General features: G+C 41.1%; 1 protein-coding gene across 5 annotated transcripts; it reads left to right on the top strand.

Moving 5' to 3' along the window:
- Nucleotides 1-400: 400 nt before the first annotated feature.
- ylpm1 (YLP motif containing 1) lies at nt 401-17150 on the top strand. Of its 5 annotated transcripts, none has more exons than XM_028397994.1 (23): nt 401-1263; nt 1667-1894; nt 2080-2118; nt 2500-2688; nt 2810-3357; nt 3485-5941; nt 6066-6189; nt 6391-6532; nt 6622-6711; nt 6793-6970; nt 7060-7083; nt 7203-7393; nt 7777-7931; nt 8010-8072; nt 8181-8300; nt 8393-8569; nt 8649-8732; nt 8842-8925; nt 9004-9078; nt 15698-15749; nt 16096-16223; nt 16347-16532; nt 16895-17150. In XM_028397994.1, the coding sequence occupies exons 1-22, from the start codon at nt 694-696 to the stop codon at nt 16491-16493; spliced, it is 5865 nt and encodes a 1954-aa protein (XP_028253795.1). In that variant the 5' UTR covers nt 401-693; the 3' UTR covers nt 16494-16532; nt 16895-17150. The 5 variants fall into 5 exon arrangements, with proteins under 5 accessions (XP_028253795.1, XP_028253796.1, XP_028253797.1 ...); XM_028397995.1 differs by having other exon boundaries at nt 1667-1891; XM_028397996.1 differs by lacking the exon at nt 7060-7083.
- Nucleotides 17151-17530: the final 380 nt, after the last annotated feature.

The following is a 17530-nucleotide window of genomic DNA, read 5'->3' on the forward strand; positions in this document are numbered from 1 at the left end:
GTCAATAGTTTATTATTAGTATAGTTTATTCGTGTTAATATTCTTTCTTTTTTCCCACTATTTTTTGTCAATAGTTTAATGTTAAACTGAAATATCTTTGTAAATGTCTCCCTCTAGTGGCAAAATCAGGAATACAGTTTGCTTTTAGGCGCAATTAAAACGTAAACAAATAGGAGAAATTAACTGTTTATTTTAATTTACATTTCTTCTGTGACTTTTTTTTCCTACAGTGACAACAGAATGTAACAGTACTGGTAAGTGTAGTATTTCATTACTGACCATTTTTAACTGCGACCTAATGCTAACCTGCGGGAGGCAGCAATGAGCCACAGAAACATTTGATCTGCCGAGAAAACACAGAAGAAGAGAAGGCGGAAGCGGAAGATACATGTGACGTATTTCCGTCATCAGCGGTGTGCTGGAAAATATAGCAGCAGCAGTTCAACTATAAAATCATATAAATCGTTTTGTAATATATTTTTTACAAGATAAGTCCCTGAATATTTTCCACCTGGCGGATAACTGTTACGTATGCTGTACAAACAAACGTATTTATTGCGTCGTTGCCCCGTCAGATAATGAAAATGTAGCTGTCGTTTTTGTTTTACGTAGGTGAGTGTGAGGTGTTAGCTTTGTTAGCTACTCTGATTTCCACTGCCGGCGAACTCAAAAGGCACGGCTTTGTTCATAACAATGTATCCCTCCTGGGGAAACTACAGTGGACCTCAGTCGCAAAATTTTGGAGGACCTGGGCCTCGAAAGCCGCCCGGCGGGAGCCTTACCGGGCAGGCAGCGGGGTTCGGCGGTTTTGAGGCCCCAGCCAGCGGCTCGCTGTTTTCTAGCTTGCAAGAACAACACCGCCAGCAGATGCAGCAGCTGCAGATGCTGCACCAGAAACAGCTCCAGTCTGTGTTACATCAAGGCAGCAGTACTACTGGATTCACCGGTGGATTGCCCGGTGGGTATTCTGGGTCGTCGTGGCATTCGGAAGGATCAGGACATTTAGACAGCGGCGCTGGCGCCCAGTCGTTCTATAAACAAGACGAAACTTTGGCTCAGCCGACGAGAGTTCCCCCTATTTCTAAACCGGGACAGCCTCCCCTGCCTCCGCCTCAAACGCATCCTATTGAACCCCAACCAGTTCCTCCACCTCCAGATCTCCAGTCAACAAAACCACCAGAGAACAGCGGTGCCTCTAAAGCCCAAGAGGCACCCAGGAAGGATGCACCCACGACAGAGGAGGACAAATCTTTACCTTTGCAGGTAATGTCTTATGATTGTGTGTTTTGAGATATTTGGTTGAATATTTAAACTTCACAATGCATGTTACAATAAATTACATAGATCCAGCTTAGGAAGAGCTGCTTTTAGTAACATAGCATCATGATGAATGTTTCTATGTTGAGTATAACTTTGTGTTCAACACAAAGTTACGATACTGATATCGTTCACTCTTCTGTATGAAACCTTTTGACTGCTGACGCTTTGCATTAGTTCTCAGGTTAATGGCCCACTTGAATTCCCATTAAGATTTTAGTGAGTTCAGTATTTTATTTATAAATGCATTCCTTGAGAGTTTTTGCTGCTTTGTCATGCAACTTCATCAGACGTGATGAAAAAGGACCTGAACAACATCTTTCTGGTGTCTTTTAATGGATGATTTCAGGAAAAGCAGCAGCTTTGGTACAAGCAGCACCTTCAGAATCTGCAGAAATTGAAGCAAGAGAAAGCAAAACAGAATCAAAAAGATAGTGACGGCACTGTGCAGTCGCTACCTGCAGGCCAGTCGTGTCCTCCTCTTCCTCCGTCAGAGGCACCAAAAAACACTCCTCCTCCTCCACCTCCAAAAGAGGACCCACCAGCACCACCTCCACCACCCGAGGAGATTAGGGTAAGTATTTCTTTTTACAGAATTGTTTAATGTTTAATATTACTTCTTAGCTTGTGAATTAAAGTTAAACATAATGTTTAAACATATTTGCAGTGCCAATGCAAACTTTACATGCTCACCAAATCTGTGTTTTTTTAGAAATATTACATTTTCTAAACATTGTTTATATTGTTTGCATAAACTTGCAGAGTGAAAATATAGGAAAGTCACCTACATTTACAGACACAGTAAGTCACGCGCAATTTGTTTGATTCCTGTAGTTATTTTCTGTAGAATTCCTGTGATTACATAATTTTACATTTATAAATTTCATCCACAATCATCCACCCCTCCATGACTGTGATGCTCTTCATGACTCTCTTAATCAATATCAATTAATGGATAATATTAATAAATGTGTTCATAACAATAATATATCCCATTTGACTAGAATTGTTGTCATTGGTGCCAGAAGTGCCATATGAGCAGTGTACAGTGGTTATTGTATTATAGTGCCTCCTCATATTTATAAATACATTTCTTCCCTCTCATTGCAAACTCCACATATTTTGCCAGAAATAATCTTTGGGTTGTAAAGTTATGCTTTGCTCCTACGTTTCTGTTTGAAGCCTGAAGTTCCAAAAGATCCAGAGGAAGCTGCCCGCCTCCAGCAGCTGCAGGCTGCTGCCGCACAATGGCAACAGGTACAGCAGCAGAGAGCAGGCCTGCAATACCAGGCTCTCATGCAGCAACACGAAAAACTTCAACAGATCCTGGAAAAATACCAACAGCTGATTCAACACCCGCCAAACCTACAGGTACGTTGATGGCCACTGACATTTTGAAGGCCAATAACTTCCTGTGTTTCTTTGTTCTACATTTGATGAATAATATACCCCCCAAAACAATAACACCCTCCACTTGATCTCTTTTTTGCAGTCAATGACTCCTGAAATGCAGCTGAGACACTATGAAATGCAACAGCAGCAGTTCAGCCCTTTATTCCATGACTGGAATTGCTCCTTCTCTCTGTGGTATGAGCAGTTCCAGACCTATCCCCAAAAAGACCAACTGCAGGACTATGAGCACCAATGGAAGCAGTGGCAAGAGCAAATGAATGCCACCAATGCACACCTTAAAGAAAGAGTGGCTACCCTCATCGCTATGGTTCCATTTGCCTCAAACCAGTATAACAGTGGCATGGTGGGACAGTTTGGCCAGTACCCTGGACAAGACATGCAAATGCAACAGCAGACAACAACCCCAGGTATGCTGCAGCCCCCAGCTGGTATTGCTCCTAGATCTCACGGTCCACAATCCAGTGCCTTTGGGTCACACTCAGAACCACCAGCTGGCCCACCACCTGGACCGCCACCTGGACCACCAGTTGGGCTGCCTGTGCAGGGAAGTCGCCCTACCGGAATTGGAGGCAGGCCCCCAGGTCCCCCAATTGGTCAACCACCAGGCTTCAACATCAGAGGCCCAAGGTCAGTTTTGTAGTAGTATGAATAGCAAGTTCTGAGTATGTATGTTGTTTCAGACAATTGATCCTTCAGTGTTTCTTTAAAAAATGTGCAATAGTGTTTCTGATATCTCTTTTCTCTCTGGTCTCAGAGGAAACAACCCCAGATTTGACCAGACACAGCAAGGTTTTGATGGTCCACCAAGGTTTGAGCAGCCACAGCAGCGCTTTGACTGTCCTCCTCGATTCGATCAACCAAGACATCACTTTGATGGTCCACCGAGATTTGACCAACCACGGCAACGATTTGATGGTCCCCCCAGATTTGACCAACCACGGCAACGATTTGATGGTCCACCCAGATTTGACCAACCACGGCAGCGCTTTGATGGTCCCCTCAGATTTGACCAGCCTCGATTCGGGCAGCAACCTAGGTTTGAGCCTGCAAGGCACCCTGAACCCCTATCTCGTTTTGATGGTCCACCAGTGGCTCAGCTCAACCAACAGCAGGGCCCTCAACTTAAGGCTGAACCAGCTACTCAGCAGCCTAACAGTGCAGATATCAAGACACCAGAACAATCATCCAGTCAGCCACAGTCAGATAAAACTAAATCTAAACCAACTGATGGTAAGACCAATACAGAAGACATGACAGATGACAACTTGCTTGCAATCGAGGGCTTTTTTGTCCAAAATGACCCCATTCCTCAAACATTACAAGGAAACGCAGCAGAATCGGATGGCAGTAATGCTTCTGGCAATGTTGAAAAATCTAAATCTATATCCAGCCAGCCATCTGTGCCTGCTACTCCTCCTGTGGCATCAAAAAACACTACACAGCCAGATGGACCATTGACAAACATCAAACCATCACTGAATTCAAAGCCAGCTGGAATTCAACCAGAGCCACAAAGTTCTGGCCAAACAGTGTCAAGACCAGAGCTCCCAAAGCCTCCCCCTGGCAGAGGACGAGGTCATCCCCCAGGGCCTGTCCAAATGCATGGGCGAGGACGTGGGCAGAGAGGTCCTGGAGAATTCGGAGGACCAAACAGTGTACCAGCAAGTGAGAATGTGGGTGAGATGCCTTATGAAGAGAATGTGGGTATGCCAGAAGAGCAGAAGGGCTACACCTGGCAAGATCCTTCATATGAGGAGTTTGGTGGTCCCGAATCAGAGGTCCCCTCTGAAGAAGTGTGGATGCCAGAAGATCATTATTTCCCAGAAGAAGAATATTATGAAGAGCCAAGAGGAGGACCGCACATGGGGAGGGGTGGCCCTCCAATGATGAGAGGAGGGCCTCATATGGGAAGAGGAGGTCCACCTTTTGGTAGAGGTGGTCCACCTATGGGGAGAGGAGGTCCGCCACTAGGTAGAGGGGGAATGCCTATGGGCAGAGGAGGTCCCCCTATGGGCAGAGGAGGTCCCCCTATGGGCAGAGGTGGTCCGCCTATGGGAAGGGGGGGGCCTCCAATGGGAAGAGGAGGGCCACACATGGGAATGGACATGCACTGGGAAGATCCTGAGGGAGCTGAATACCCAGAAGAAGGAGACCCTTACTGGAGAGACAGGAGACCTCCAATGAGAGGCATGAGGCCTCCTTTCCCACCAGGCCGGGGTCGCCCCCCACGTGGCCATCCTGGTTTCATGCACCCTGGACGAGGACGCCCCCCTCACCCTGCACATGGGCCCATAGATCATGGTCCCTCAGGGCATGGAATGGGTGCTGATAATCCTGAAATGGATCCAATGTACCGCGGACATGACCCTTATGGCCATCCAATGCATCCTGAAGGAGGAAGAGGCAGGCATCGTGTGCCACCTCCACCTCATGAAATGATGGATCCCATGGACGAGCAAGTGTATGATGAAGGAATGGAAAGAGACTGGCATCCACCACATGGAAGAGGCCCTCCACCACCTCCACATGAAATTATGGATAGGGGAGGAATAAGGAGGAGACCTATGGGTCGGGGAATGGCAAGGGGCATGTGGCGGCCAGGGCCAACACATGAAGGATATGAAGAGGGATATAATGAAGGTTATGTTGAGGATTATGAACATGGGGAAGATAGCTATTGCTGGCGACCACCAAAGGAATATCCTCCTGAAGACTATCGGCATGATGCTAAGTACTATGAATCTGAGTGGGAGAGAGATCATCCTCCTCCTGAGAGAGATTATCCTCCCCGAATGCCACCACCAGAGTCCCTTAGAGATGCCCATTGGCAAGAAGAAAGAGATAGAGGTCCCTCATATCCATATGATGAACGTGACAGGGGAAGAGGAGAACTAAGAATTCGTGAATACAGAGATGAGGCACCATACCGACAGGAAGAACCATCATACCCACCCCCTGCAGAATGGGAGCGAACATCCAGGCTTCCTCCACCGCCTGAGAGAGGGTATCCCCCTGACTATGAAGATCGTAGACCTCGTTATGAGAATGAGCGCAGAGAAGAGGTACCTTTGGCTATACCTGCAACTCTTTCAACCTTGCCTGGGACCTCAGTTGAAGCAGCACCCCAAGAAACAGGTGCAAATGTACTTGCCCTCTCCCAACGTCAACATGAAATCATCTTAAAAGCAGCTCAAGAGCTAAAGCTAATTAGGTAATTTCTAGACTTATTGTTACACAAATTCACACAAATTACAATTTCACAACAATAAATGTGTATTGGCGAATTTTGCTTCTATTATTTATTATTGCTGCATCTTTATTTTTTGGGTCCACAGGGAATTGCAAGAGGCAAAGACCACTAGTACTGAACCTCAACCTGCACCGGCTGATCCTGTGCCAGAGCTGCCTGCTGGTCTTCTTGGTTTGGAGATCCCACCTGAAGTCAGGAATGTTCTGAAGGTATGTTTGACCTACTAACTTCTAATTGTTTTAGCATTGTTTTATAAAGAAGTGGACAGGTGTAAGGACAAGAGGTATTCATTAGAATTAATTCATGTTTGTCATGCAGCACATAATTGTGGAGCAACTTTCAGAACTCTGTTTTTCTCTTTCTTTGTCAATTTGCAATTAAATGGCAGATGTTTATATTGTCATTGTCAGGGCATGACTGCAGCACAAACATCTACAGCTGAACCTGTGTCTTGGGAAACCAAACCTGCTGCCACACATTACCAGCCACATGGCCCTGCTGCACCGGTACCTCCGGTGATTCCAAAGACGGTTGAATATGGACACGGGCATGGTATGCTCTTATATAGATTTTACAGATTTCACAGGTTGTTGTGCATGCAGGTCTGGGGGTTGTTTCTGACTCAAGACTTAACATTTTAGAGCCCGGTGCCACTGTTGAACGGATCTCTTATGGTGAGAGAATTGTGTTAAGGCCTGATCCCATGCCATCGGACAGGGGCTATGAAAAAGGTAAGTGTCAGTTCTTTCTTCATACTCCAACAAAGGGATCTTTTGCTGCTTGTAAATTGATAAAGCGCTTTGTTTTCCTAGAACCTCTTGGTCCCAGAGATCCTTACAGAGACCCATATTACGAAAGACGATCAGACCCCTACCTGGACCGCCGGGAGTACAGTCGAGAGAGGGAATTGTACCGGGATAAGCCTCCACATGAATATGAAAGGGAGAGATTCGAGAGAGAACGATTTCCACTAAGAGAGCGAGATGACAGGTAAGGTGTTTCTTCAGTGGCTTTTTTCTTTTCTTTTCCTTTGTTTTTTACATATGTAATATTGTTTTCCATTTGTTCTTTGATTCAAGCATACAGCCCATGGTAGAAGACAGGTACTCTATCACATTGTGTCACACATTGTGATTAGTCTGAGTGTCAGTTTGAAACAAGACATTGGCTATAGGAAATTAAACTAAACTAAAATAACTCATAACAATGCTGTTTCCTGTAGATCTCCACTGGCACCTCCTCTACGCTCAGGGTACAGGGATAGAGACCGGGATGTACGAGAGAGGGACCGCAGTGGCAGCCGGGATCTAGATGACCATTACGGAAGGCCTGGCTATGATCGACCTCCATATGAGCGCTCTTCACTTGACCGTAATCTGCCTGAGCGTTACAGCCATAGCACCTCACCGTATGGTATGTTGGATTCAGTTTATGCAACCGAAGTGTATTCTTCATCTGTGAAGAGAAATAACTTGTGTATGACAAAGTTAAACTCCAAAAGCTATAAGTATCAGCAGACATTGATCTTTCCAGTTGTCTTCAAATGTGTGATGTATTATTCAAAGAGTTACATATCAATAGCATTTTGTGCGCCATTTCTTTCCTGTCTTGGCAACACCTGTGGGCAAAAATCACTTTTGATTTTTTGTTTTAGTATGACTTAAAGATTTAGAAGGTGTATGACAAATTAATCCACAGTGACAAAAATACCCAGAAACAACTTAAAATCTCTCTAATCAATAATTTATGCTCTGTGGTAAGAATATATTAAAACTTTGTAATATAATATCACATAGTGGATAGGAGAAGTTATCCAGAAGACCGAGGGCCCCCCACTGCACCACCTCTCCCACCTCCTCCACAGCCACCACCAAGAGTTGAGAAGAAGCCTGAAATCAAGAATATAGATGATATTCTGAAACCACCGGGCAGATCATCTCGACCTGAAAGGGTAGGAATGACTACTGCATGCATGTAGCAATTCTGATAGCAGTATAATATTGAGGACTTATTTAAATGATTTCAACAGATTGTCATCATAATGAGAGGACTTCCAGGAAGTGGAAAAAGCCATGTGGCCAAGCTCATACGGGTAGGTGCAGTCAATAATGGAGTCATGTAACCGAACTTTGAAAAAAGTAGACACCAACAAGAACAGTACTCACAGCCATGTTTATGTGTGTCTTCTGAACATATTTAGGACAAGGAAGTTGACTGTGGAGGTGCGCCTCCAAGAGTTCTTGTTCTGGATGACTATTTCATGACCGAAGTCGAAAAAGTTCAGAAAGACCCAGACACTGGAAAGAGGGTCAAAGCCAAGGTAAGTCTGATGGAGATGATGAGGATGATATGCATTATCAACTGGGAGGTCTGAAAATGATCTGCAATCTAATGAAATACACCCTGTTATAGGTTCTTGAGTACGAGTATGAGCCGGAGATGGAGGATACCTACCGCAGCAGCATGCTTAAAACATTCAAGAAAACCTTAGACGATGGCTTTTTCCCCTTCATTATTTTAGACAGTATTAATGACAGGGTCAAACATTTTGATCAGTTCTGGAGTGCCGCCAAGACGAAAGGTTTCGAGGTAAGTTGTTTTCATAAATGTGTCAGAAAAAATGTTCCAATTTGCCCAGTGCTAAAGACGGTTTGATTCTTGTTTCAAGGTGTACCTGGCTGAAATCACTGCAGACACTCAAACCTGTTCCAAGAGGAATGTCCATGGGCGCACACTTAAAGATATAATGAAGGTCTGCAAGCTCTGTCCACATACCTCAAATACAGACATACTACTTTGTGATGTCCACTAAAGTTTATACAAATGGCATGAACCTCTGAATAAAAACCTTCTGTACACAGATGTCCAACAACTGGGAGCCTTCACCACACCATATGGTGCGCCTGGATGTCCGGTCGCTGCTTCAGGATGCTGCTATAGAGGAGGTAAGAGCTTCAAGACTGAACATTTCTCAGGCTATTGTTCTACATCTGTAATTTGGCTAAACTAACATATGCTTGTAGGTTGAAATGGAGGACTTCAATCCTGATGATGAGCCCAAGGAACCCAAGAGAGAAGATGAAGAAGAGGGTGATCTGGTAGGACATGTAAACCTTATTTACAGCCTCATAGTTGCCACTTACACTTATTTGTCTTCCCATCTGTCACACACAGTTTTAGTATATTTAGTCATTAGTGTGTTAATCTCGCTGTTTTGCTGTATTAACCAGGTGAGTTTTATACTGACAAAACAGATGAAATTCATGGCAAATGATAGCATGAATTATTATATCCTCATTTATGTAGAATGTATTAGTTTTACATAAGAGAACAGTGGAAATGATAGGAAGCCAAACTATTAATGTTTTTAATCCCATTGTAAAAGCAACACTCGACCTACTCAAAGATTAGGTTCCTGTTTTGTTTTTGTGTTTTTGAGGATATCCATCAATAACTATTTTATTTAAAAAACAAAAAAAGAAAAACAAATGAATGGCCACCTGTTGGGGAAAATGATAACTTCTTGTTTTTTAAACAAGCTTGCAGTGCTTCACAGAAACAAGATTAGATAATCTAGTTCTAACACAAATAATGAAACAAAAAACAGACTATAGTGCAACAGTAACAATAGAAAGATAAAACCCAAAAGGCTAGGATCGGAATAAAAAAATACAAAAACTCTTGTAAAGGTAAGTGCGGAGGGATTTAAAAGCAGCTTCTGAAGATGGCGACCTTGTAGACAATACACTGCATTCTGACATGACTGTTGTCATTGTGCTGGATGCCTACAAATTATACATGTATCGTGCCATACCCTGAAGAGATTCAAGTCTTATTCTTAAATCCAGATTGACAGTCGGATTAGTGTGTCCATACAGATGTAAATATATCGCATCACTAGAAATAAATCAGATTTCAATCACTTTGGATTGGTAACCTGAGTTTGTTAAAAGTCTGGCTCTTGCCAGGCCCTCCTGCTACATTGTTTTTCTTCATTGGGAGGCACACTTTTATAAAAAGAAACAAAACATGACTCAATGCAGGTTTGTACAGCAAGGAAAGAAACTGTCAAAATGTCATGAACAAAAAGTCCACAATTCTGAGCTTTGAAACATGACTTGTTTTTTCTTCTGATACTTTTTTTTAAACATACATATAGAAAACTTAAAAATCTTAATCCAAGCCAATCTCATGATACTCACTATGCATAGTGAAGGATTCTCCCCAGTTTCTCTCCAGTTTGATAAAATCGATCCTCTGTGGCTCAGTACTACTACACAGTAGTATCTGGTACTACTTTGGTGGGATTATCCTCAAATGGAGTAATTAACTGTTAGGAGACAAAGGTGATTACGTTCATAAATCAGCTTTAGTTTGAGCCTGCATGTATTAAATTAGTACTGATGTGTTTTGTTTCCGGTGTTCTAAAATGTTAACAGCATTCGCTCTTTCTGTGCGTTTCTACAGCGTTTGTGCTCTGCAGTTTACATCAGTAAATATGAGGCACAATAGGATTCGTAATGGTTTTAATATCTCTCATGTCTTACAACAGACAACTAGGACACAAATCTTCAAATTGAACTTATATGTCTGTATTGAAGATTTCCATGTTCTGTATTCATTTTAATGGAAACTAATATAATTGCCTCCAAGTCACTCAGAAGTTTAGGTTATTATATATAATATATATATAATGTATTGTAATATTTATAGAACTCACTTTTTTCAGTACCTTCCGAGTCATTAGCCCAAGTGATTTGTCTTCCAGGAGACTTTGAATCTGATTTGAGGGCTTCTTCTATTTTGCATGATTTATTTATTTATTTATTTTCATAGAAAAATATGTTTATTTTTATATATTTTACATATAAGACTAGGGCTGCTATTTTGATACTCGGAGTACTATTTTTGCGATTACTCGAGTACTCGGATCACACGTAAATGTCATAGTTTTCCCATAGATACGGCTGCAGCTAACAGCTGGTGGATACCTGCTTTGGACCGCTGCAGTGTCATTGCTTCAGCCCGCAACCGCCTCCGTGCCCGGCATGCGTGTGTGTGTACAGCTCACCCACGCTTCAAACCCGGGGCCTCTTGCGCCCAAAACGCTGATCATCCCGTCGCGCCATGAGAGAATCATCCCCAATGGCGTTACTAACAAGTCATCGAGTACTAAATTACAGTGGGGAAAAAAAGTATTTAGTCAGCCACCAATTGTGCAAGTTCTCCTATTTAAAAAGATGAGAGAGCCCTGTAATTTTCATCACAGGTATACCTCAACTATGAGAGACAAAATGAGAAACAAAAATCCAGAAAATCACATTGTAGGATTTTTAAAGAATTTATTTGCAAATTATGGTGGAAAATAAGTATTTGGTCAATAACAAAATGTCATCTCAATACTTTGTTATATACCCTTTGTTGGCAATGACAGAGGTCAAACGTTTTCTGTAAGTCTTCACAAGGTTTTCACACACTTTTGCTGGTATTTTGGCCCATTCCTCCATGCAGATCTCCTCTAGAGCAGTAATGTTTTGGGGCTGACGCTGGGTAACACGGACTTTCAACTCCCTCCAAAGATTTTCTATGGGGTTGAGATCTGGAGACTGGCTAGGCCACTCCAGGACCTTGAAATGCTTCTTGTGAAGCCACTCCTTTGTTGCCCGGGCGGTGTGTTTGGGATCATTGTCATGTTGAAAGACCCAGCCACGTTTCATCTTCAATGCCCTTGCTGATGGAAGGAGGTTTTCACTCAAAATCTCACGATACATGGCCCCATTCATTCTTTCATTTACACGGATCAGTCGTCCAGGTCCCTTTGCAGAAAAACAGCCCCAAAGCATGATGTTTCCACCCCCATGCTTCACAGTAGGTATGGTGTTCTTCGGATGCAACTCAGCATTCTTTCTCCTCCAAACACGACAAGTTAAGTTTTTACCAAAAAGTTCTATTTTGGTTTCATCTGACCATATGACATTCTCCCAATCCTCTTCTGGATCATCCAAATGCTCTCTAGCAAACTTCAAACGGGCCTGGATATGTACTGGTTTAAGCAGGGGGACACGTCTGGCACTGCAGGATTTGAGTCCCTGGCGGCGCAGTGTGTTACTGATGGTAGCTTTTGTTACTTTGGTCCCAGCTCTCCGGAGGTCATTCACTAGGTCCCCCCGTGTGGTTCTGGGATTTTTGCTCACAGTTCTGGTGATCATTTTGACCCCACGGGGTGAGATCTTGCGTGGAGCCCCAGATCGAGGGAGATTATCAGTGGTCTTGTATGTCTTCCATTTTCTAATAATTGCTCCCACAGTTGATTTCTTCACACCAAGCTGCTTACCTATTGCAGATTCAGTCTTCCCAGCCTGGTGCAGGTCTACAATTTTGTTTCTGGTGTCCTTTGACAGCTCTTTGGTCTTGACCATAGTGGAGTTTGGAGTGTGACTGTTTGAGGTTGTGGACAGGTGTCTTTTATACTGATAACGACTCCAAACAGATGCCATTAATACAGGTAACGAGTGGAGGACAGAGGAGCCTCTTAAAGAAAAAGTTACAGGTCTGTGAGAGCCAGAAATCTTGCTTGTTTGTAGGTGACTAAATACTTCTTTTACAGAGGAATTTACCAATTAATTCATTAAAAATCCTACAATGTGATTTTCTACATTTTCTTTTCTTATTTTGTCTCTCATAGTTCAGGTATACATATGATGAAAATTACAGGCCTCTCTCATCTTTTTAAGTGGGAGAACTTGCACAATTGGTGGCTGACTAAATACTTTTTTTCCCCACTGTAGTTGTCGATGCATTTTGCCCTCGAATATATTATTCGAGTACTCGAGTAATCATTGCAGCCCTATATAATACAGTGGATTTAAGGGCTTCAACTGTTTTATCTTTTGTATAGATATTTGATATGGAAAGATTTTAGATTTGTGTATACATTTTTTAGCTTCCATTTATTATGCCCAAGTACTTCTAAAGTAGGACACACTGCTTTTCAGTAGCTTTTCAGTGGCTCTCATGGCGAGATTACATTAGAAGATAACCAGTTGTCTTCCAAGAGACAAATGGGACATGGCATTTATTTTTTTGCATACATTTGAATGAAAAATAGATTTTTCCGATAGTAATCACAAAATAAGATTATTTGCAGTCTTGTCCACGCGGAGACGAGTGCAGGCGTAGCCACAAACATTTTCTATCGCACGTGCGTTTCATCCACATGGACGCAGTGTTTACAAAAGACAAAATAAGACTCTTTGTATCATAATTGAGGGAGTCTTCCTTCTGTATAAATTCTATGTATGAAACTATTTTAATCTTTGTATTCATTTAAATGAAAAAAATATTTTATATTAAATAGCTTCCATTTCATGTGTGATTACAAAATATGGTTGTCTTCTAATAGACAAATAGGACGCATGTCTTTGAATTGGATTTGAGCACTTCTTCTACTGAAAATTAATATTTGTATGAAAAGTCTTTAATTTTTGAATCCACTAAAAAACAATATTTTGTGAACAGGATTTTATATGAAGATTTGTATAGAAATTGTTGGATGTTTTCATTTATTAAATGAAAAAAACAACATTTTTTAATAGCCTCCATGTCATGTGACCAAATAGCTGTAAAATAAGATGTGCAGTAGTCCACTAAGACACACACAATTAACACATCTTTGAAATGGATTTGAGGGTTTCTTCTTGTGTAAATGTTTTATGGAGAAATTGAAATCTGTGTAATCCTTTGTATTCACATATGACCAAGTGACTCCAAACTTACGACGAGCTTTTATTGCTACAAAAGAGAAGGTTTTCGAGGTCTTGCGGGAAAAATAACACTGATACTGTTTTACATATGGTTCACTTTGTTTACAGTATTTAAACATCTCTTGCAACAATATGCAGTGTACAGTTTGTAATCACTTTATGTGTATGTATAAAGAGCAGAAGGAATATCCATTATTAACTTCAGTTTGTACATATACATGCAAATGGACAGTGCACGCAGCAGTTTTCTTTTTAAATCTGGCATATTGTCAGTATAAAAAATACCTTCAGTACCATTAGCCTGTCGGAAAAGAAGGATGGTATAAATGTGCCTTGTCTCTACACATTGAACTCTTCATGGCATTAAGAGTGATGTGTCCACTTGATGACTGTGGTACTTAAAGGGTACCATAGTAAACTTCTGACATTTTTATATGTACAGTATGGGGGGGCAGATTTTGCTCATGTGATAAAGTGGAGGATCCTTGTTACAGTTATCAGAGGCATTCTGATGTTCTGGGACCAAGTGCGGTTGTTGCACATTTTGTTGCAATTTGATTGGACCCTTGTGTAATATTTAGCCGTCCTTTTTTTTTTACATTGCTTATTTGCGCCTCATTTGAAAAATGGCTTGTAACGCAGTGTCATTCAAAATGGGCTTCATAGTTATTAGTAAGGTATTTGTAGTTAATTTAGTAAGGTGATTTTGATAATAGTGCTATTGTGTACCCCAGTTCTGGACTGGATCTGCCATCAAGAACTAGCACTAATACCTTTAAAAACCAAAATAACAAACCTGAACTGAAGGTGGTGATAATTCAGTCTTCATCCAGAGGTTCCTTAATCTGGTATACTAAAGGTTAAAAAAAGGTCATCTTACATAAAATAATCTTAATATAAATTATTTGCAGCTGTCAGAAATAACTTCTTCAAAGATTCCTTAAAACATATTTTGTACATAATTGTTGACAATTCTCTTATTTTCCAGCAAAAAACACAGTATTGTCTCTTTAATTAGGAACTGCTTTATGTTATCAGTAGTAGTAGTAGTTGTCACAAACTATATACTTTAGCTAGCTTTGAAATTATACAGCTAATGTTGTTGTATAATTTATTGCAGTAAAGATCCCATTCTATTCTTTGTCAGTGAAAACAACAGCAGCTGCATTATTTGCAAACCTTTCACAGGAAGCTACACAGCAGCCTCACAATAAGATGCAAGCCTTTCTTTGTAATGTCAGGGTGAAGTTTAACCCTTTTATCACACATGCAGTGCATTCCGCATGTTGTCTGGTCAAACACAAGTTCAGTTTCACTGGACATTAACAGTTCAGTCATATGTTAATACAGCAGGTAATACACTATCCACTCTTTTGTTGATATTTCAGATATAGTCACTAAAAATGTCCATTGGTACTAATGAGTCGTCCTCCCCTTCCTCCTGCTGTGTGCTCTGCTGACACGCTTCCCCTCACCACAATCAGTTTTTCTAGTACTGAGACCTGTCTGACACCGACTGTCACTTGCAAGCTGCATGTATGATAAGCAACTCAGGAATGTGTCCTCACCTTAGTGTCTGGTACAAACCTTAAAATGTAATGAGCACATGACGATTAGCTTGTAATGCTAACTGTCATTTTATATTCTGACTTTTTGAAAAGCCTTGGCGAACAAAGCAGCTGTCCTTATTAGAGCATTTAGCTGTAGTCTGAACACATCAGATTGTCACAACCTGCGGTAACACTGTAGTTAAAGTGTCTGCATGCCAGTGTTAACAAAACAATGTGTCAGTGCAGTTTCATCCTGCCGTTGTGCTTGTTATGTGTTAACCTCTGATAAACCACTTTCCTCTCTTTTCAGCCCATCTCTCTCGTTCTGCTTTCTCCATCCTCCCCCTCCATCCTTTCCTTGTGTCACCCAGACATTTAACCATTGCAGTGTTTTTTTAATATAGGGCTACATTCCAAAAAGCAAATGGGAGATGGACACATCCGAGGCCAAACTTGGTAGGTGTTCATTTATACCTTCTACCTCTGTTGTATAGACAGGTCATGAACTCATTACAAGGCTTACAAGTCATTTTTGGTGTTGACTTTGATGTTGTGTAAGTGAATTATGTTTTATGTCCATGTCAGTGGATTATGTTACAGAAGTTATTCAAGTTTAAATTGTAAATTTTAACACATTAAAATAAAACCCACTTTCACTTAAAAAACATGTCGCAAAAAATCTAACCGGCAGTTCTGCATCATCATACTGATGTTTTTCATAAATAACAGGTATGACGGTGAGGTTAAAGGTTGTTTTTTGCTGTTGTTGTGATGACTGAACAGTAGTCTTCCTTTTATACAGACAAGTTGGACGGTCTGGGCAGCAGTGGGAAGAGGAAGCGTGAAGGTGAACACATGGCAGACCTGGAGGACTACCTTCAGCTGCCAGACGACTATGCCACACGCATGTCAGAACCGGGAAAGAAAAGGGTACATTCATGTCTTTTTTAGTGAAGATATTGTGGGGTTTGTTTTGTTTTTGGATGTATTTGATACTGTTTCACACACATAACACAACACCCTGCATGTGTTGTTTTTTTTTTTTTTTAAAAGGTCCGTTGGGCTGATCTTGAAGAACAAAAGGAAGCAGATCGAAAGCGTGCTATCGGTTTTGTGGTGGGTCAAACGGATTGGGAGCGAATAACGGATGAAACCGGCCAGCTGGCGCAAAGAGCTCTCAACCGAACCAAGTATTTCTAAGAAGAACATCTTAACTTCTTTTTTTAGGTTTATTGAAAGGTACGTTGCTCTTTTTTATATTTGTGGTGTCATAGCGGCTATAGATGCTCCTTGTGGCTAGAGGATGTTATGAAGTGATGATATTCTACAAGTAACTGTTTTTTAATTAGTCAGGGCTCATATAAGGATACTTCTTAGTGTAAAATCTCTGCTGGAAATGATTCTAAAATCACAGCAAGCTATTTTTTAGACTCGTTTAACAACTAATTTTGGAAGCAAGCAGTTCTGTCTAATAACATTTGTAATGGCGACACGAACGCATTTGAAACGGGTATATTCTGTACTGTGAAGGAAAGTTAACAGAAAGTATATTTGTTTGATTGTTCAATCAAATGTGACCGGTAACGATTTTCTCTCCACAGATGACCAGAATGTGAAACACTGAAGCTCCCTGCTGGTGAAACATGCATCAATGTGACATCAAAGTCTTCAATAATTCATCAATACGGATACAGTATAGTTTTTTTTCCATCTCTAGATATCCACCAATCAATTTGTAGTTGATCGTTTTGTGCTACTTTTTGCTTCCTATTTCTTGTACTGTACACCTGTAGCACTGTTTGTTTGTCCATACATATTCGATACAGTTAATAAAATTTCTCATTTTTGAGAGTGTCATGGGAGTGGTCAGTTGGTTTGCATGATTAAGAAAAACTTCAATAGAAGATGAGACATTTAGTTAAATGTGTGCAAAAATGTTATGGATTAATAATTAATAAGGTCCATTATGAGTGATCAGTGAGGTCTTCATGTATATTTAAAATATTTATGTGGGTAAATGTCAACCATCACATATTTATTACTTGAAGATTCACAGTCCCCTCTATTGTTTTTAAATTAAAAATATTAAATTTAAACAAAGCACGGTAAGCAGGTTAGTGTATAAATTAGTTGGAAATTCTAACTTAGATATCATTATCATAGCTCACCCGAATTTCCCTGAGGGACCTTCCCCAAGGGATTAATAAAGTATATTCTACTCTATTCTACAATGAATA

This window comes from Parambassis ranga, chromosome 24 (genome assembly GCF_900634625.1).
Source record: "Parambassis ranga chromosome 24, fParRan2.1, whole genome shotgun sequence".
Classification (NCBI taxonomy): Eukaryota; Metazoa; Chordata; class Actinopteri; family Ambassidae; genus Parambassis; species Parambassis ranga.

Bases quoted from the DNA above. Each gene is read 5' to 3' on its own strand.
- ylpm1 (XM_028397994.1), top strand. From the start codon at position 694: ATGTATCCCTCCTGGGGAAACTACAGTGGACCTCAGTCGCAAAATTTT. The intron at 6,533-6,621 runs GTATGCTCTTAT...TTAACATTTTAG, and splicing joins TGAATATGGACACGGGCATG to AGCCCGGTGCCACTGTTGAA. The intron at 6,971-7,059 runs GTAAGGTGTTTC...CTTTGATTCAAG, and splicing joins CTAAGAGAGCGAGATGACAG to CATACAGCCCATGGTAGAAG.